At 37.0% G+C, this 21,714-nt stretch overlaps 1 protein-coding gene across 3 annotated transcripts in view; it reads left to right on the forward strand.

Moving 5' to 3' along the window:
- Nucleotides 1–21,714, forward strand: part of LOC150078504 (oxysterol-binding protein-related protein 9) — a 607,385-nt gene that overhangs the window by 91,406 nt on the left and 494,265 nt on the right. For 2 of the 3 annotated variants that reach the window (XM_090385178.1, XM_090385176.1), the window contains exon 5: nucleotides 15,609–15,704. The exons of the other annotated variant lie outside the window; for it this stretch is intronic. In XM_090385178.1, the coding sequence (XP_090241304.1) occupies nucleotides 15,609–15,704 (96 nt within the window). The remainder of the gene's footprint in view (nucleotides 1–15,608; nucleotides 15,705–21,714) is intronic. 3 annotated transcript variants of the gene reach the window in all.

A 21,714-nucleotide genomic window follows, 5' to 3' on the forward strand; every position in this document is an offset into this window, starting at 1 on the left:
AGGAAAGGGACATGAAATTCTCTGAGCATTGTAAACAGGTTGCAAGGAAGGCCCATGGTGTCCTATCGATGATCTATCAAACTTTTGTAAGTAGAGATAGGGACGTGATAATCCCATTATATAAGGCTTATGTTAGACCACACTTGGAATACTGTGTTCAAGTATGGAGACCGCACCTAAAGAAAGACATCAAGCTTCTTGAAAGGGTGCAAAGACTGGTAACTCGCCTGGTGAGATCGGCAAAAGGGCATCCTTATGAAGAAAGACTTCGAATATGTGGGTTGCAGAGTTTGGAAACTAGACACCTTAGAGGAGATTTGATTGAGGTGTTTAAGGCTCTGAGAGGCATCAGTAAAATGAATGAGGACGAAATTTTCAAGATTATAAATGATGCTAGAACTAGGGGACATAAATTCAAGTTAGGGGGGGAAATGTTTAGATTGGACTGCAGGAAGTTTTATTTTAGCCAGCGAGTTATAAATTACTGGATTAAGTTGCCTTAATGGGTGGTAGAGGCCGACAGTTTGGGGAAATTCAATGGTCATCTGGATAGTACTTTCGCGTAAGGGAAGCGCATAGGATGATAGGTTTAATTTCCTTTTTTTTTATTAATTATTATTATTTATTTATTTATTATTTTTTTTTATCATTGTTTTGTTTGGATTTTTTTTTTTTTTTTTTTTGGCTGGTGCAGTATAAGCCATAGGCTTTCTTGCACCATGCTGCCATTACTAATACTAATCCATGTGTTTCTCTTCTTATCTAACAGTCTGATTCCCAATATAATTCATTCCATTCTTTGCTGTGTAGTTCTCAGCTTCTCTTCCATTATTTTGGTGAGTGCCCAAGTTTCACTTCCATAAGTCATGGTGGGAAGTATACATTGGTTCATTATTTTACATTTCAGACAAACTGGGATATTGCTCTTCAGTATGTGACTATATTTCCTGAATGCTATCCATCCAAAATTTATTCTTCTCTTGACTTCCAGCCATTGATCATTATTACAGCTAATAACTTGTCCTAGATAAGTATATGACTTCACCTTTTCAATTACTGCTCCTTCAATCATTATTTCTCTTTCTGTGGCATACTTGTTCATCATTACTTTTGTTTTAGCGAAATTCATCTTTAGTCCAAAATCCTTACTAACTGTGCATAACTGATTAAGATTTTCCTCTAATTCTTTGGGATCGTGGCTTATGACCACAATGTCATCTGCAAATCGTAAATGGTTTAGGTACTCTCTGTTCACATTGACTCCTTTCTGCGACCAGTCTAATCTTCTGAAAGCTTCCTCAAGGGCAGCAGTAAACAGCTTCGGAGATATTGTGTCTCCTTGTCGAACTCCTTTCTCGATTTTAAATTTCCTACTGTCTTTGTCTAGTCTAATAAAGGAGGTAGAACTCTCATATATTTTCTTCAAAATCATAATATATGGGGTATCTATGCCTTGTCTTTCCAGTGCCCGAAACATTTCCTTATGCTGTATGGATTAAAATGCCTTTTCATAATCCACAAATGCCAGGCATAATGGTATTTTATATTCATTTGCTTTCTCCATTAGCTGTGATATTACGTGAAGGTGATCCATAGTTGAGACTCCTGTCCTAAAACCAGCTTGCTCTTTCGGTTGTTTCTCATCAAGTATTCTTTCTAATTTGTTAGTAATGACCCTTGTGAACAACTTGTAGATGTGGGATAACAAGCTAATTGGTCTATAATTTCCAATTTCTGATTTATCTCCTTTCTTATGCAGCAAAACTATGATTGCATTATTCCACTGCTTAGGCGTCACACCTTTTCTAATGCACTTTGTGAAGAGCCTTGCCAGTTTTTGTGTTATGTCTCTTCCTCCCAATTTTAACAACTCTACAGTAACTTCATCTTCCCTCGGGGCTTTCTGATTCTTCATTTTCTTCAATGCATGTTCTACCTCATCAGGAAGAATATCGGGTTTGTCGTATGTTTTGCTACTTTGCAATCGATCTTCCCCACTGCTGGCATTATTCCGTCGCTCCTTATATAATTCTCTATAGTAGTCTTCTGCTATTTGAATTATGCCTTCTCTGCTGTTTATAAGTACACCATTGCTATTCTTCAGTTTCAGTATCATTTGTCTTTCTGTATTACTGTTCATGGCTGCTGATTTAAATCCTTTGTTTTCCCTTAATGCTTGTTCTACTTTTCTTGTGTTAAATCTTCTTATGTCCTCTCTGAGTCTCTTTCTAATGGCTTTGCATAACTCAGTATACTCAATTTTCTCCCTGTCAGTGTTTTTCTTGCTCTTCATTTGTCGTCTTCAATTCATCATGACAAGTGTTTCTTGACTAATTTTTTCTTCTTTGGATTTCTTTTTCCCTATAGGTTTCTTGGGCTTTATCACTTCCAGAAAGTTGTAATATTCCTCATCAATATCTTGGTCCTGAGCAGTCTGCAGAAGCTCAAACTTGTTCTTAAGTTCCAGTACATACTGCTTTTTCTCCTCTTCTGTTATCTGAAATACCTTTGTATTATTTACTCGAGTCAGTTTTTTCCTTTCCTTTCCTACATCTATATCAAGTGTACATCTTACCATTCTGTGATCACTTCCAACATTTACCTTATTCAGGACGGTAACATCATTCACAATATCCGAAAACGCGAATACTGAGTTATGGCTCCCATAGTAATAAGGGGGTTCCATTCCAAAGTATGAAATACAGTATATAAGAAAAACTAGTCTAAAATTGTGTCTATGTACATAGACACAATTTTAGACATAGTTTATAATATGACTATGTACATAGACAGTACATAGTGAAATGCAAGCATATGGCATCGAAATGAAAATAAGAAACAATTTAATATTAAATGTAACATTTATTAGAAATTTCAAACAAATCTTTCAAACCAGTGCCTTTGCTAGCTAAAAAAACTTATCCTGCCAGAGCTATCACCAGTTTCGCTAAAGTGTTGATAAAGGAGTCTTGCCTTCTCACGAATGATGAGTGAACTTAACGGAATTTTATTTTGAGTTCGGTCTTCTACCCACAGATTTAAAGCCTTTTCCGTTTTTTCTAATTTAACATCAAGAGTTACAGAACAAATTTTTGAAGCAATTAGCACGTTTTCACGGACACTACGGCGGATTTTTTCTTCCGATTTTTTGATTGATCATACCGTTGACTCCTTGATTTTATAATGTTTTGCCACTGAGGAGACACTTTCACCATTAGAAATTTTGTCTAATAACTCAATTTTATTCGCTAATGTCATCACCTTCTTTGATCTTTTCACATTTCCCCTGTTATTCGTAGCCATATTTTTGTACGGGTTAGAAAGAACTTGTCCAAGTAAAGTCACTTTCTTCCGTTAACACACTCGAAAAAGTCTGTTTTACACTGCAAAACGGTAGATTTATCACTTTTGTAAGCATATAAATTGATAAATTTATTCAATTTATAAGCATATAAATTAAAAGCAAACGACGAAACCTTCCATGACAAGCGCATAACACATACTGAAAAAGGATTAGCGAGAAACATCCACGCTCACGATTTTGTCACCCCTCACCCACTGAGCACTGTTTTGACCGGGAAAGATAATATTAGCCACGTCCATGTTTTTTTATGGCGGAAAATGTTCATGACATTTTAAAATTCACATTTTTTTAGGTTTCATTTTATATTAAATCAGCGACCGCGAATAGCGGAGGGTTTTTTTTTTTTTATGGAAACCCCAAACACGAAAGGTATCAAAACCTATAGTACTTAGTACCATGCATGGGTTGAAAGAGAAGTATGGGGGGAATACCGGAGACTTTGCTCTAGAGACTAAATATTGGTTTCACCACTTCAAGCCTCCAATAAGCAAAGTGGTGGTATTGCACCGGTCGATGAGAGTCATCTACCACCTAAATTACTGTAATTACAAATACCTTTCTTGTCGGCTCGCTTTGCTGCTAGTTAAGGTGCCAGTGGGATGGACTCAGGTAAAAATGCAGTTTGATAATTTTTTGCATATATTACTATATTGTCCTTTAAAAAATTACAATTATTGCAAAAAAATTATCTGGACCTGGAAGTTTCTATGTAAAGTTATCCATGAGCCTAAATGCCAACTTTTTCAAATTCTGACTCTGAGAATAGTTGATTATGATGGAAAGCTAAGAAATTTTCTTCTCTTCAAAGAAAACAAAACCAGGTAGAGTGGGTGCGAGAGTACATGTGAATAGGCGAAGTTTTCATGGCTCCAGCAAATAGAGAAGTTTTTGCTTTTTTATTGACTTAAATTGGCATATTAATTTATTTTTTAGAGTTGCTTTATATTCCTAGTAATAATACTTCAGTTTAAATTGAATTTAGATAGAGATTTTGTAGGTTATTACTTAGTATCGGTAAGGGTATGAAATCCATGTGTGGACAGGTTTTGCAGCTCCCGCAACAACAAAAGTTTTTAATTATACTTAGCCATTTTATTGACTTAATTGTTAGATTAAATTATTTTCTATAAGTAGCTTATAGACATAGTCAAGCTCCGTGGTTTATTTTGAATTTAGATACTGCGATTTGGAAAGACAATAATATCTCATGTCCGTAGATTAACTGTCCGTAACTTGCCGCCATTGTTATACGATACATGTGCTAGCGTAAGGTTTAATGGAAAACTGGATAGCGAGTATAGTAGTATCAATTAATCAGTAAAATTTATTAATCTTATTAAATTTCATTGTCAATTGAATTGTACTTTTTTTAACTAAATAAATATAGCGACCAGGTTATTACAAACGTAACATCATAAATTAATACATATAAGTTGACAGGGGATAAGAAAGTCATATAATGTAACTCAGAGATAATATTCGATACTGAAATACATATATATAGTGTTATAACTGCATTGAGATATAGGTTTAGGGTTATATTTTGTATTGGAATTTTATTGAACTTGAAGAGAAATCATGACTCAGACCAGAGCAGCAAAGCAAAAGGCTCAAACTAGTTGAAGTGCTGTGGCTCATGGGAGAACTGAGGGGAAGGGGGGGCGGTTGTCCTATGAATCAGTCTATTGAAATGCACTGCTTGTTTGATGTGTGTGTGGACAATCAGAAATGGGACATGATATTGCCAAGGGAAATGTCTTTGTGCGTGCGCGCGATGTAAGGAGTGTGAGGAAATCAGGCTCGGCATTGTTATGGGCTTATATGAGAGGTTGAAGGACAGGGCGGATGCCCTCGATGGATTTAAATTGAGGGGCCCATCAAGCTCTCAGCTGTCCACATCAATGCCAGAGCTTGCACTTGAACATCACACAACACAGAGGCAAACCCCCAAGGCAGAATGTGCTGGTCCCAAAGGAACTAGTTGTTGTAGGTGACTCTATTGTCAGGGAAATGGGGAACATATTGTGCAAAAAGGACAGATGGAACAGGACCAGGGTATGTCTGCAAGGGGCAAAGGTTGTAGGGCAGATATCATCCTTTAAGGGCACAAAGGGTGATATTGTTGTACACGTTGGCACTAATGATATTAAGAGTAGGAGATTGGCAGAATTACTTAACAAGTACAAGACAATGCTGAAAAAAAGCCGTGAATTAGGGTTGAATTTGAAACCATTCAAATTCAACGTTAGGGTTGAATTTGAATCGTTTCAAAGACATGATAGGAGGGAGTATATGATGAGAGCCTTGTCGATCAATTCGGCCCTGGAGAGAGATTGTGCAAGGCTCAAGGGGTAGAATTTTTCTCAGCCTGGTCTGTGTTTGTTAACAGGAGAGACTGCTTCTACAGGGATGTGATACACTTAAATAGAAAGGGTGCAAGAATATTTGCTGATGCTATCGAGGCAGAGTTAGGTGGGTTGGAAAACTGCTAGCTTGGGGGGATACACGGACTAATAGATTAACAATAGCCGCTGGCAGAGGTAAAAGTGATTCTTGCACTATTGAAATGCAATTAAGCAGCAGCCTGTAAAGCAAATTGCTGGGGATTTCCAGGACTGCTGGGAGTCATAGTGGAACAAGTAAATACATGGGCTGTGTTAGGGTAACTTAAGTAGAAACAGGTGCATGTATGTTTGCATGTACACCAATGCTAGGAGTATTGTTAATAAATTTGAAGTGGTAGACAAGACATCAAAGGCAGATATTGTTGGGATATCAGAGACATGGTGACACACAGACATAAGGAGTGCAGAACTGGAATTTGGGGAGTACAATGTGTACAGAAAGGATAGACAGGACAGGAAGGGAGGAGGGATTATGCTGTTAGCTAAGAAACATAAAATCTAAAGAAGTTCATCCAATTGATGTTGGTGGACAATGCAATGTTGAGTCTGTTTGGTGTGACATAAGCACTGGGAAAGGAAAAATGAGTGTAGGTGTGTGTTATAGGCCTAATGAATCTGATGAGTATAGTGAGCAATTTTGCAGAGAAGTAGTGGGCCAGTAAATTAGAGTGTCTTATAATGGGGAATTTTAATTTCCCGGATATTCACTGAAATTTTTGGGTTGGTCACTCACACACTAGCAAGGCTTTTGTGGATTTATTGGATGATTGTTTTCAACAGCAGCATGTTCTGGAGACAACTAGAGGGAGTAATACTTTTGATCTGATTATCAATAATGATTCTTCATGCATCAAGAATCTGCAGATAAAGGAACCACTAGGTGGCAGTGATCACAGTGTGTTGAAGTGGGATTTACTCAGAGGTAACTACCATCAAGGGTAAAGAGAAGGGTTTTTGCTTTCGTAAAGGTGACTACTGTGGTCTGAGACAGTATTTAAATTCTATAAGATGAAACCAACTGATGATGTTACCAACAGCAAATTCAAAATGGGAAGCATTCAAAGAATTAATCTTAGGCTTTTCATACCAACAAAGAAATATTGTTCAAGATTTAGGCCGGTGTTTCCCAACCTTTTTTTTACCATGCCCCACCTAAGTCTTTCTAAAATTCTGATGCCCCCTATGTAACGTTGGGAAACACCGATATATATATTTTTTTATATTCAAAAATTGAATTATTCCCTAAATGAAGCCTAATTACAACTTGTTCAGGACACGAGACTTAGGTTTTAGGAAAAAATCATTAGGAAAAATTAAGAAAAAAATAGGAAGTAAATTTTCAAAACATATAATAGACATTGTGATATCCAGTGATTTCTTTTCTTTAGTAACAAATCATTTATGGAACTAAATCCACATTCAGCTAAATATGAAGATGGAAACGGTAACAATAGCTCTCTTGCAAAGTTGGTTGAATTTGGGTATTTAATTTCTGTTTCATCACAAAGCCATGCCATCGCTTCTTTTATATTGAATAAAGTTTTAACTGACACATTATTTTGCATTTCTGAGAATTCTTCTTGGTACTGTATTGATACATCAGACAAATCCACTAACATTGGTTGCATCATCCAGGTTGGAAAATCAATTTGTTTTAAATCAAGAAACCTTTCTTTTAAATCATCGGACAGAATTTTCAGATGATCAACAATAACAAATACAGCGGTATCAGTCACTTCACATTTTTGCAGACAACGAAACTGTTCAAACTTTTTTTAAAAATATATTTTTGACATAATTTAATAAATGTAATGAAACCAAATGTCTTCGCTTTTGCATCGACGAGAGTTTTATTTGTTCCTTGAAGTTGTTTATTTAATATATTTAATTTTTCAAAGATATCGGCTAAATAACTCACAAATGCTTTACCATCGACTGTTAACAGATGCTTCATTTTAGGTTTGTCACTTAAAAAGTCACTAATAGTATCAAATAGTTCCATAAATCTTTTCAAGCAGTTCCCTTTCGAGAGCCACCTTACTGCAGTGTGAAGTAAAAATCTCACATGGTCTTCATTTTGTTCTTCACAAAAAAGCTTGAAGAGACAAGTTTTCCCTATGAATAACACAATGCACAAGAAGCATTTCTGGATTCTCATCTTTCATCAATTTTAAGCAGCCATTTTTCTTGCCCATCATATTAGGAGCACCATCTGCAGCGCAAGATGTTATATTTTTCATTGATATATTATTGTCATCTAAGTAATTTTTTAGCTTATTATATATATCTTTGGAGGTAGTGGTGCTCTCTAATGATTTACAGAATAACATTTCTTCAGAAAAATTACCTTTATCAATATATCTTACATAAGTTATCAGTACAGCTTCACTGTCTCTCAAAGTTGAGTCATCCATTTGCACTGAGAATTTTCTTGTTTTCAGCTTTCCAACAAGTTGTATTTCAATATCTTCACTCATTTCATCTATTCTTCTGCTAACAGTATTGTTATTGAGTGGCATAGCTTTCACGTCTTTGTCATCTTTTTCCAGAACTGTTTTAAGAAATGCTGATATTGATGGTTTGATTAAATTCTCTCCTATAGTATGATTTTTCCCAGATTTAGCAATGAGTAAAGAAATTTCATAACTAGCCTCAAGAGTACGATTGACAGTTGCAGTATGAGCAATAAACAGAGATTTTACCAACAATTCTTCTTTTATACAAGTTAAGTCATAGTAGGCGGTTGTTTTAAACTCTAGACGAGCAATTTTTGAATTGCCCCCCTGAACAATCAAATTTCCCCCATGTGGGGCGTGGGACCCACGTTGGGACCGATTTAGGCCTAAATGGATGTTAGATGAACTAATTAGACATGTGACAGAGAAGAAAAATGCATGGGATACATATAAATTAACATGTGACACAGAAGCCTATGATAGTTACAAGCTGGTCTGTAACCAAGTTACAAAGGAAGTTAGGCAGGCGAAGGCAGATTATGAGAATTCTTTGGCAAAAGATGCAAAGAAAAACAGCAAAGAGTTCTTTACTTATGTAAAATCTAGAAGGAAGGGGATGAATCAGATTGGTCCACTTGATTTCGATGGTTCAACTGTTGATGATCTTGCTCAGGTAGCTAACAAACTAAATGAATATTTTGCATCGACATTCACACGTGAGGAGTTATTCAGGGAGGGGAATGCCAGAGGTGTATTCAACTCTGGCAGTAAGCTAGATAATCTTGTAATAACTGAGAGTAAAGTGGAGGAGAAATTGTTGAAGATAAATACAAGAAAGGCACCTGGGGCGGATGGAATCTATCCAGTTATATTAAAGGAGGCAGCAAAGGAAGCAAGCAAACCCTTAGCCATAATTATGAGTGCTTCCCTGGACTCAGGGGAGGTACCCATGGATTGGAGATGTGCAAATGTGACCCCAATCCACAAAGGAGGATCAAAGGGAGACACAGGTAATTCCAGACCTATTAGTTTAACTTCTGTTCCAGGGAAATTAATTAAGGCACTGGTTAAAGAAGCTTTGCAAGATCATCTAGAAAAGACTTCAGTTAAAGCTCGGACACAGCATGGGTTTGTTAAGGGGAAATCTTGTCTGACTAATTTTGTTGGATACTATGATGTAGTCACAAAGGAACTGGATACAAAGGAACTGGACTTGATATCATATATTTGGATCTTAGAAAAGCCTTTGATACTGTTGCACATGGAAGACTGCTGCACAAATTGGAGCAGTGTGGCATTGGAGGCAAATTGCTGCTATGGGTAAAGGGATGATCGAGTGGGAGAAGACAGAGTGGTAATCAATGGACACTGCTCTTCGTAGACTAATGTTATTAGTGGAGTCCCTCAGGGTTCAGTGTTGGGTCCATTGTTGTTTTCTGTATTTATAAATGATAATTGATGATAGTATATCAGGCTTAATGTCCAAGTTTGGAGACGATACGAAGGTTGGCAGGGTTGTTAATGACACTAATGACAGTACACTGCTGCAACAGGATCTAGAAAAGTTGAGCAGATGGGCTGAGAGGTGGCAAATGAAGTTTAACATTGACAAATGTAAAGTACTACATATGGGAAGCAGTAATCCCAGAGTAACGTATCAACTCTGTGGTACCACACTGACAGTGGTAGAGAATGAAAAGGACCTGGAGGTAATTGTGCAGGTAGATATGAAGTTTTCTGAGCAGTGCAGACGGTCTGCAAGAGTAGTTCATGGTGTCTTGTCAATGATATACAAGAATTTTTCTAGCAGGGATAAGGAGGTAATTATCCCCTTGTATAAGGCAATGGTCAGATCAAACCTTGAGTACTGTATACAGGTCTGGAGGCCTCATTTTAAGGTGTAGAGCTGTTGGAATGAGTATAGATAAGGGCAACAAGATTAGTGAATGGAACAAGTGGTTGCTCTTACGAAGTAAGGCTGAAGTTTTGCAAATTACAGTGTCTGGAGAATAGGCATCTGCGAGGTGATCTGATTGAAGTGCATAAAGCCTGGTTTGATTTTGTTAGCTTAAATAGATTCAAGGCCAAACTTGACAAACATTTGGAGCGAGTGGATTGGTGAAATAAGTTTTTTTTTTTTTTTTTTTTTTTGGCTGATGCTATATAAGCTTGCTTTCTTGCATCATGTGCCTATGCTAATTTCTATCAGATTCTTCTAGTGACCTTAACCTGCACCTGTTTTCCAAAATTGTACGGGCTGCTCTGGTGATCAGATGAAATCCACAACCAGCAGCAGCAACCTTCATTTTCATCCTTTCATATATCACTAACTCACGAAGTATTTGACCATTTTATCCTTTACAACTTGCTTAGGTACATGAATATTTCACCTTAGAGCCATAAAATTACTTACTACAAACCCACCATTTTGAATTGAGTAATACAGTTGCTTCAGAGTTGAGAAATCTACTTGTCAATTGTAAGTAATTTATGCAGTGGGAATGTTTCTAATTGTCATTTATTGCTATTGGTAAATAAATTAATGACTAATGATAATCAGCAAGAAAAACATTTTTAGGCAGGAAATTCCCATGGAAAATTGTGTTGCAAAAAAGGTTAGAAAAAAAAAAAAAAAGAAAAACTTGAAAGTAACTTATGTTTCATGAAATAACTTATTGAATTACTCTTTTCTCAAAACAACTTTTAATTAAACTTAATTAATTACCTTTATTAGTGAACTAACTGAAGTTTGTTTTTAAAAAAGTAAATTGGCTGTGTCTGAAATATGTTTAATTCATCAGCAATCCATTTTGTTAACAGAAGCAAAGAATTCATTGCTACTTTTGTTTGTACTCGTAGCCATTGTCTTGTCTCTAAGTGGTGACAAGGGTCACCAGTATTATTCAGTGTAGCTAGGAACACTAGCATGCTAGTGTTCCTAAGTACACAGTAATCAGTTATTCAGTGTTCCTAACTACAGTGAATAACTCCAATTTTTTTTTGGCTGGTGCAGCAGAAGCCTCAGGCTTCCTTGCACTTATATGGCTAATAATAATAATGAAATAATAATTTATAATCGTGCGATTCATTTTTCTTCTCTGCCACTATTTAAGTCACCAGTTCATTTGACATTCATTTGGTCCTAAATCTAACTGACTAAGAGATATTGTTTACAGTATCTTTTAGTTAATATAAAAAACTTGATAGCTTCTTTGAGTACTTTACTGAACACTTTCCATTTAACCTTTGCATTTGTTGACAACAACAACAGTTAGTCCCACTGGAAGGAATTTAAAAATCTAAGGCTATTGTATTCACCACTGTGAAATCAGCATCTTTCTCTCTTTCTTCCTTCCTTCCCCATTGGTTTGATAGTAATTATTTCTTTGAATAAATCCACATGTCGATAATGTTTACTGCTGATCATTGGTTCCTTTACTTGATGATTCTTAATACATCATAAATCACTGCTGATGATGAGATCAAGAATATTGCTTTCCCTTGTTTCCTTCTGACTTGTAGATATAGAAAACAGTAATCTAGGAAATTCAGAAATGTTATGTTACTGAGTGAGTTGCCAACCCATACGTTCCACCCAGTATCAGGAAAGTTATCTGGATTACTCTGAATAAAGACAATTTCCAAAATACAGGGAAGCAACCTGAGGATTCGTTTCCTGTAGGTTTGGAAGTTGGAACAGTATATCAAGTAGTATCTCATCCTTAACGGAAAAAAAAATTCCTCAATTTCCTAAGCTTCCAGGAAATCAACATCCAGGTTTTACTGCCTTTCACCAAGGAAATTGTAGTCATTATTGTAATTACTGATTGAAGTTAACTTTTGAAACCTAATTTCAATTACAAAAATATGTTCATTTTAACTACAGAATTGATTTTATATTTGGTGCAGCCTATAGCAGGGGTGGCGAACTTTCTTAAGGGTGCATGCCAAAATTGGCTAAATTTTTTAAAAAAAACTACCCGTACATGACCAGAACACATCATCATCTATTTTCAATCCACCACAGGATGACGGCTTCTCCAGCAACTTTCCAGTTCCTTCTGTTTTGTGCAATGGCCATCCATTTACTACCCATAAACTCATGAATTTCATCTGTCCATCTCTGCTGTTGTCTTCCAGGTCTTCATCATGTGTTCAAGCTATGTGTCCTGCCCAAGACCGTTTTAGTTCTTTAGTTTTGATAAGAATGTCCTTTACTTGAGTTTGCTGCCTAATTCATGTGTTTCTCTTCTTATCTAACAGTCTGATTCCCAATATAATTCGTTCTATTTTTCGCTGTGTAGTTCTCAGCTTCTCTTCCATTCTTTTGGTGATGCCCAAGTTTCACTTCCTTAAGTCATGGTGGGAGTATACATTGGTTCGTTATTTTACGTTTCAGACAAATTGGGATATTTCTCCTCAGTATGTGACTATATTTCCTGAATGCTATCCATCCAACATTTATCATTATTACAGCTAATGACTTGTCCCAGATAAGTATATGACTCCACCTTTTCGATTACTGCTCCTTCAATCATTATATCCATTTCTGTTGCATATTTGTTCATCATTACTTTTGTTTTAGCCATATTCATCTTTAGTCCAAAATTCTTACTAACTCTGCATCACTGATTAAGATTTTCCTCTAATTCTTTGGGATTGTGGGTTATGACCACAATGTCATCTGCAAATCATAAATGGTTTAGGTACTCTCCATTCACATTGACTCCTTTCTGCGACCAGTTTAACCTTCTGAAAGCTTCCTCAAGGGCAGCAGTAAACAACTTCAGAAATATTGTCTCCCCTTCTCGAACACCTTTCTCAATTTTAAATTTACTAGTCTTTATTAGTCTAATAAAGGAGGTAGCATTCTCATATATTTTCTTCAAAATCATAATAAAAAGGGGTATCTATGCCTTGTCTTTCCAGTGCCCGAAACGTTTCCTTATGCTGTATAGAGTCAAATGCCTTTTCATAATCCACAAATGCAAGGCATAATGGTGTTTTATATTCATTTGCTTTCTCCATTAGCTGTGACATTACGTGAAGGTGATCCCTAGTTGAGAATCCTGTCCCAAAGCCAGCCTGCTCTTTCGGTTGATTCTCATCAAGTATTCTTTCTGATCTGTTAGTAAGACCCTTGTGAACAACTTGTAGATGTGGGATAACAAGCTTAATTGGTCTATAATTTCCAATTTCTGATTTATCTCCTTTCTTATACAGCAAATCTATGATTGCATTATTCCACTCCTTAGGCGTCACACCTTTTCTAATGCATTTTGAGAAGAGTCTTGCTAGTTTTTGTGTTATGTCTCTTCCTTCCAATTTTAACAACTCTACAGTAACTTCATCTTCCCTTGGAGCTTTCTGATTCTTCATTTTCTTCAACGCATGTTCTACCTCATCAGGAAGGATATCAAGTATGTTGTATGTTTTACTAATTTGCGATCCATCTTCCCCACTGCTGGCATCATTCCCTCGCTCCTTGTATAATTCTCTATAGTAGTCTTCTGCTATTTGAATTATGCCTTCTCTGCTGTTTATAAGTACACCATCACTATTCTTCAGTTTCAGTATCATTTGTCTTTCTGTATTATTGGTCATGGCTGCTGATTTAAATCCTTTGTTTTATCTTAATGCTTGTTCTACTTTTCTTGTGTTAAATTTTCTTATGTCCTCTCTGATCTTTCTAATGGCTTTGCATAACTCAGTATACTCCATTTTCTCCTTGTCAGTGTTTTTCTTGCTCTTAATATGTTGCCTTCGGTTCATCATGGCAAGTGTTTATTGACTAATTTTTATTTTTCCCTATAGGTTTCTTGGGCTTTATCACTTTCAGAAAGTTGTAATATTCCTCGTCAATATCTTGGTCCTGAGCAGTCTGCAGAAGCTCAAACTTGTTCTTAAGGTCAAGTACCTTCTGCTTTTTCTCCTCTTCTGTTATCTGACAGACCTTTGTATTATTTACTCAAGTCAGTTTTTTCCTTTCTTTTCTTACATCTATATCAAGTGTGCATCTTATCATTCTGTGATCACTTTCAACGTTTACCTTGTTCAGGACAGTAACATCATTCACAATATATCATCTGTTAGTGAGGATGAAGTTGATTTCATTAGTTGTTAATCCGTTTGGGCTCTGCCATGTCCACTTTCTGTTCACCCTTTTCCTGAAAAAAATGTTCATTACTGACATTCCTCGATGCTGCAAATTCCACAAGTTTTTCCCTTCTTTCATTTCTTTTTTTGAGGTGTATAAGGCCTTGAATGGATTGAGCAGGCTCAGTGCTGATGGAATTCTTCCTCTTGCTCAGATTACACCTTATACACCTCCCCTTTCTGCACTGTTTTGTCTCTTTCCAACCTTAGCATTGAAGTCCCCCATAATGATAGTGTAGTGAGTTTTCTGTTCATCTAGAACAGGGGTGGCCAATGAGTCGATCGCGGATTTAATTTCGGTCGATCACAGTGAATTTTAAATATACAGTCATCTCTTGATTTGTGCACCTTGTGCAATGAAATTTTTGAGATGGTAGTTCGTGGCACATTTTGAAGGAAAAAAGTAGATCGCATCACAAATTAAGTTAGCCACTCCTGATCTAGAAGACTCAATTTCGGTGTACGTTTCTTCAACCTCTTTATCATCATGGCTCGATGTTGGTGCACAAATCATTATAACCTTTAGCTTATATTCTTAGAAATCCTGAGTAGTGGTCTTGACACCCTTGGTGATGTACTTTTGAATTCCAAAATGTTGTTTTTTATATCTTTATGGACCAGAAAGCCAACTCCACCGTCACTCCTTTCACTGTTTCCATTGGTGTACAGCAGATTTCCACTTGATAAACTTGTAAGTGATTCATTTCTTCTTCTTCTTTCAGCCAAACTGATGATTTTCCAATTCACATTTTCTAGTTCACAAAATTGGCTAAATATTTTAAAAAACTTCCCCATAATATTTCGTGTTTCAGTGCACAAAATGCATAATGCTTTATTATCCTTCTTAATCAAAGCAAATCTTTCACTCCATGATTCTTGAAATTCTGTGCTTCCTCCCCTCTTTATTTAAATGTTTTTGTTTCTTTGCTGGTTGAGCTGACATTCTAAACAATCTGTAAAGAGCAAATAGCAATTAAAATATTTGAGGATTTATGGGAGTTAATGAAGAATAATCACTAATCTCCATGCCACATACAAACCGTAATTGACAATGAAGGAGGCTACACTAAATACTGAATGTGGATATATCTCATATAACTTTACCAATACCTTTGAATTCCGAGTGCCCAAAAAAATTTGTATGCTTGCCATGGGTTCGCCACCTTTGGCCTGTAGGATGTCATTCATGAACCTAATTAATACAACTGTTGTTTGTATTTACAAAAGTGGTCTGATGCTCGTTTGCCCTCAACAATCCAGGATTTTGATAAGAAGTTAACTGAATCCGATGCTTATCTTCAGATTTTAATTGATCAAGTAAAGGTGTGCTATATATATATATATATTTTTTTTTTCTTGTGTACAAATGAAAAATTATTATTAATTGATTTTTAATTATTCTTTGTTGTTTATATGTGATCAAATTGATGTCTTTGCAGATATATATTTTTTTTCCTTAGGAAGAAGGGGGGGGAACCACATAGAGCTATATCTTGTGAATACCAGGTGTTGCTGGGCTTGAATAATTCCATCTTTGGCCAAAAAAAACTGTAAAAAAAGTTGCAACCAGTCTTCAGGATTCCACTTTTTCAGTACCTTTTCTTCAAACCGCAACACAAAAGGAGCCTTGGAACTTCAACATAGAATTATTTATTAAGCATTTGTCTGTCTGGAACATATTCATGATGGGATACCTTTTCAGTCAAAAAATTCTTTTGTCATAGCATTCATTTTACTGTGCACTTGTTTTCCCTTTTTTGGGGGTGGGAGGTCCAAAAGAAGGAGCCTTCCACTAGGATGACTGCTGTTTTGTTTAGGGATCACACTCATAAACAAATATTTCATCTCCGTTTATCCTACATTTCAGAAATATCTTGTCATTAATCTTAATCATTCACATGTATCACAAGCAACTACTTTCTAATGATGATGTTACCATTAGCATTAGTAGAGGCATATTGATGCAAGAAGGCAAGCTTATTAAAAAAAAAAAAACCCTTCCCATTTCACCCATCCATTCGTTCCAAATGTTTGTCAAGTTCTGTCTTGAATTTAAGTTATCAGCTTCCACAATGACAGATGGAAGTTTGTTCTAGCAGTCAACTACCTGCTGGCTAAAGGAAAATTTCTACAAATCTATTCAACAACCGTCTTTCCTCAATTTCAATTTATGCCCACTCAGGTTTGTAATCTGAGCAAGAGGAAGAATTCCATCAGCACTGAGCCTGCTCAATCCATTCAAGGCCTTATACACCTCAATCAGATCGCCTCGCAGCTGCCTAGTTTCCAAATGCTGCAATTTGCAGAACTTAAGCCTTTCTTCGTAAGAGCACCCCTTTGTTCCACTCACCAGTCTTACTGCCCTTCCTGTACTTGTTCTAGCACCGCTACATCATTCCTGAAATGAGGCTTCCAGACCTGTATGCAGTAGTCAAGGCCTAATACAAAGGATAATCACCTCCTTATCCCTGCTTGCAAAATTCCTGTATATCATTGACAAGATCCCATGACCTACTCTGGCAGCCTGCCTTCATTGCTTAGAAAACTTCATATCTGACTGCACAAATACTCTCAGGTCTTTTTCATTTTATACCACCCTAAATGTAGTACCACACAGTTGGTACTTTTCTCAGGGTTTACCTCTACCCATATGCAGTACTTTTTATTTGTCAAGTTAAACTTCAGATCCTCTTGAAGTAGCACACTGCCATTACTCTCATTAACAACCCTGCAACGTTTGTATCATCTGCATACTTGGACCTTAAGCCTGATATACCTTCATCAATATCATTGATAAATATACAAAACAACAGTGGGCCCAACACAACCCTGGGGGACTCCACTAATAACACTGTTCAACAAAAAAAATTCTTTGAATTTGTTTCCTTTCTTAAAATAGGCAAAGTTTACTAATTTTTGGTTGAGAAAAAGGAATATGACTTGAGAAATTTTTTATTAGATCTAGTTTTTGAGATACAGTACTTTCGCTATTGTCTAAGAATATAGTAATTTCAATAGTAGATGGAGTGAAAAGTACATTAAAACAATTTTATATTTACATTTCCTTGATACAATGTAAATCACAGTTGTTTTTAATTAAACGTAAAAAAACAAGAACACAAGAAAACTGCACAGGAACCAAAAGTACTTTTTCAAAATGTGGACTCTTTATGACAGCACCTTCTTTTTGCTCGTCACTTGTATTCCACTTCCGGGGCATCTCTTGTTACTGTCCAACAGTAGTCAGCAAGCATAGAAGTGTTCCACCTACCCTGATGTCTTCTTTCCATTGCTGAAATGTCTTGGTGGAATCACTCACCGTGCTCATCACTCACTGCACTATAGTTGTCAGGGAAGAAGTTCAGATGAGAGTCGAGAAAGTGGATTTTCAGTGACATATTGCAGCCTAATTGATGATACTTTTCTAGAAGTTTGTTCACAGTCTCAACATAGTTTCAGCTCTGTGGTTCCCCGCTTCTCGATTAGACCGGGGTTCGAGCCCGTCACCACCAAATACGGAGAATGCGGAAAGGTCAGAGAATGACCACCGCATATCCCGGAGCAATATGGCCTTAGTTGCTAATGCTCCTAAAAACCAAACAACAACAGGCTCTGTGGTTCCCAGGAAGTCATGCATCATGCACAACACTTTTAAAGGCTTCCCAAGCTGCATTCTCATTACCCTCGAGGACTCGCTCAAAGTTTTCATCTTTTAAAAGTTCATGAATTTGTGGACCAAGAAAGGTTCCTTGCTTAACCATAGCATCACTCAATGGGAAATTGTCCTCTCAGGTACTTGAAAACTTCTTCATCCTGGTTTATCCCCTTAACAAAGTTCTTCATGAGTATCAGCTTGATGTGTAAAGGGGGCAGAAGAATTTTGCTTCGATCAACCAGAGGATTGTGCCGGACATTTTTTTCCCCCCTGGGGTGCAGATTTTCTCTTATAGGCCAGACTTCTCTTATAGTGTGAGGAACTAGCTCAACTATCCCACTCACACAGGAAACAGCAGTACTTTGTGTATCTCAGCTGCATGCCCAGCAGTATTGCAATCATCTTCAGGTCTCCACAAATCTGCCATTGATGGTCTTTGTACTTCATTGCTTCCAGAATTAATTTCATATTCTCATATCTCTCCTTCATGTGGACAAAAAGTATTCAAAGTATTCTTGCATGTAAAGGCGGTAACCAGGGATTCCCCTTCATGTGGACATCATATCGTATGTGAACTTTTCTTCTGCAGCACCCAGGCTAATGCCCATCTCTATCTTGTTTATTCGAGTGGATCTTCCACATATAGGCCTGCAGTGTAAATGTGTAAGTGTAGTGTAGTGTTCATGTTTTTGGCAAGTCACTTAGCCACCAGGGCATCTGCTACCTGGTGCCTCTTCCTGGCATGTGACGCCAAAACCGGGTCCATTAAACCTTCTATGCTGTAAGCACACAATCCTGCACCCATCAGTAGTAGTGCAAGACTGATGGGTGCCCGCAATCCTGCTCCCAGGCTGCCCACACCCAAGGAGCCAGCAAAAAAAAAGTGTATAACAAACCTGCAAGATCGATATCCCGCATCAGCAAAATTTGCCCGACACTGCGAGCGAGCGAGCGAGAGAGAGAGAGAGAGAGAGAGAAAAGCACCATACATACCCGCAATAGTGCAATCATATCAGTATTATCTTCCCGATATTTAAGAATATAAAGACTCGTGTGAATCTGTTCAACACAAAACAACAACGAAAATTGTCCTACCCCCAGAGAACCAGTCATCAATCTGGGAGGTACAAAAAGAATCCCCTCCAGCAGACAAACACCCAATCAGTCTGAGGGGAGGAAATAAAATGAATAAATAAAAAAAACCTTCATGTGGACAGCATGGCTTAGAGGAATTGAAGGAAGAGTGTTGCCATTGTGGAGCAAAACAGCTTTTAAACTTAGCTTTGAGTCTATGAATAGCCTCCAGTCCAGTCCTGTTGTGTTGTGTTGCGTTGTGCTCCACATTCAAAGCTGTCATCAAAAACCATCGACATCACAGCTGGCAACAGGGTTGTTTTCACTTTTAAAATATGGGGTCAAATCATTCTGCCTGCTCCTGTACATGGACACCTTGACATTTGGTTGTAGAAGATTCCGCTGTTGGATCCTTGATCCCAGAAGCTCTGCTTTATTTTTCAGCAACGACTTCTTTACTTACGTAAACTTTAGACGGAAGGGGATGAATCAGATTAATCCACTTGATATCAATGGTTGATCCTGCTACCTGAGCAGGATCATCAATGATTGATGATCCTGCTCAGGTAGCTGACAGATTAAATTATTATTTTAAATCTACTCACACACACAAGGGATTCTGTTGGGAGTTGCAGGGCCAGAAGCTTATCAAACTCTTGCAGGAAGTTAAATGATTTTGTAATAAAAGTGGAGGAGCATTTGTTGAAGTTGAACCTAAGAAAGGCACCTGGAGCGGATGGGATCTGTCCATTTATATAAAAGGAGGCAGCAAAGGAAGTAAGATCTCTTAGCCATAATTATGAAAGCGTCTTGGACTCGGGGGGGGTCTCTATGGACTGGAGATGTGCAAATGTATCTCAATTTACAAAGGGATAACAAAGGGTGACATGAGTAATTAGAGACCTGCTAGTTTAACTTCGGTTCCTGGAAAAATAGTGGAATCACTAGTTAAAGAAGCACTTCAGGATCATCTAGACAGGCCTCAGTTATGTTTCTGACACAGCATGGGTTTTTGAAGTCTTGTCTGAAAAATTTCATTAGATACTATGATGTGGTCACAAAGGAAATGGATTCAAAAAAATATTTTGATGTCATATACTTGGATTTTAGGTAACTTTTGATACTGTTGCACACGGAAGACTACTGTACAAATTGGAGCAGTATAGCATTAAGTGCAAGTTGCTGCTATGGATAAAGGGATGGTTGAGTGGGAGAAGACAGAGAGTGGTAATCAATGGATGCTGCTCTTTATTGACTAATGTTTTTAGTGGACTCCCGCAGGCAATGTCGGATTAAGGCCCCGGCTAACAGGATCATTTTCCATGCGCCATTCTTTAAAGGGTGCCAAATTTTGGAAATCATGAAAAAAATACATATATGGGGTGTTTATAAATGGTGGGAACACGTTCAGTGACAGATATCAGTGTCACATATATATACCATGTGAAAGAGAATAAGAGAAGTTTACCTCAATATGATACTCTCCAGAAATTAAAACGAAAACAATTAAAAAATCGAAAATCTTACACTATAGTAAGAAATCTTTGCGCATGCACATAAAAGACCACGAATCTCCAATTCCGTGGTCTTTTATGGGATTAATTTTTTTTAGGGATTATTTAAGTAATCCCTGTTTAAGTTCCATGCTCATCCCTATTCGGTAATTTTCATTCCTGTGATCATGACATACAGTTGAAAAGCATTGTCAGTTTCAGGAAGCAAAATCGTTTTGCAATTTTTTACTTAATTTTTAATTGCTTTAAATTGATTTTTAATTGTGTTCATTTGATTTTTAATTATTTCTTACTGTAATGTAAGATTTTCGATTTTTTTTTATTGTTTTTGTTTTATTATATGGAGAGTATCATACGAAAGTGTTCTACATATCATATTGAGGAAAACTTCTCTTATTCTTTTACAAATATTGATATCAATATAGAACATATTGAGCATTATAGCTCTGGTTCACACTTTCTTGTGAAAGAGAAAATGCCAAAGTTTTTTTTACATCACATCACTTTACAATGATTCAACGTGGGAACCATGTGTGACACTGCAAATGTCCACACAGTAATCGAACTCTTGACATAGTGTCCAGCATATCCTGTGTGACCGTGGTGGTAGCTTCTTCAATTCTCTGCTTTAGTTCCTAGACGTCACGTTGCAAAAGTGGTGCATAAACACGATCATTTTTGTAGCCCCACAAGAAGAAATCACACTGAGTTAAGTCCGGTGATCTTGGTGGCCATTTCAAGAAACATTCGTTCCTTTCTCCAGTACGTCTGATCCAGTGCTTGTGTAGCTTGGTGTTAAGGTAATTTGGATGGTAACTTACACAGTCAGATATAAAGTTTTCTGATCAATGCAAACAGGCTGCAAGAGTAGCTCATGGTGTCCTGTCAGTGATATACAGGAATTTTTATAGTAGAGATAAGCAGATGATTGTCCCCTTGTACTGCATACAGGTGTGGTGACCTCATTTTAGGAAGGCTGTAGAGTTGTTGGAATGAGTACAGAGAGGGGCAACGAGATTAGCGAATGGAACAAAGGGTTGCTCTTACGAAGAAAGTTCTGCAAATTTCAGTGTCTGGAGACTAGGCACCT

The sequence above is a fragment of the Mastigoproctus giganteus genome, chromosome 11 (genome assembly GCF_048544385.1).
Source record: "Mastigoproctus giganteus isolate SK-2022 chromosome 11, ASM4854438v1, whole genome shotgun sequence".
NCBI lineage: Eukaryota > Metazoa > Arthropoda > Arachnida > Uropygi > Thelyphonidae > Mastigoproctus > Mastigoproctus giganteus.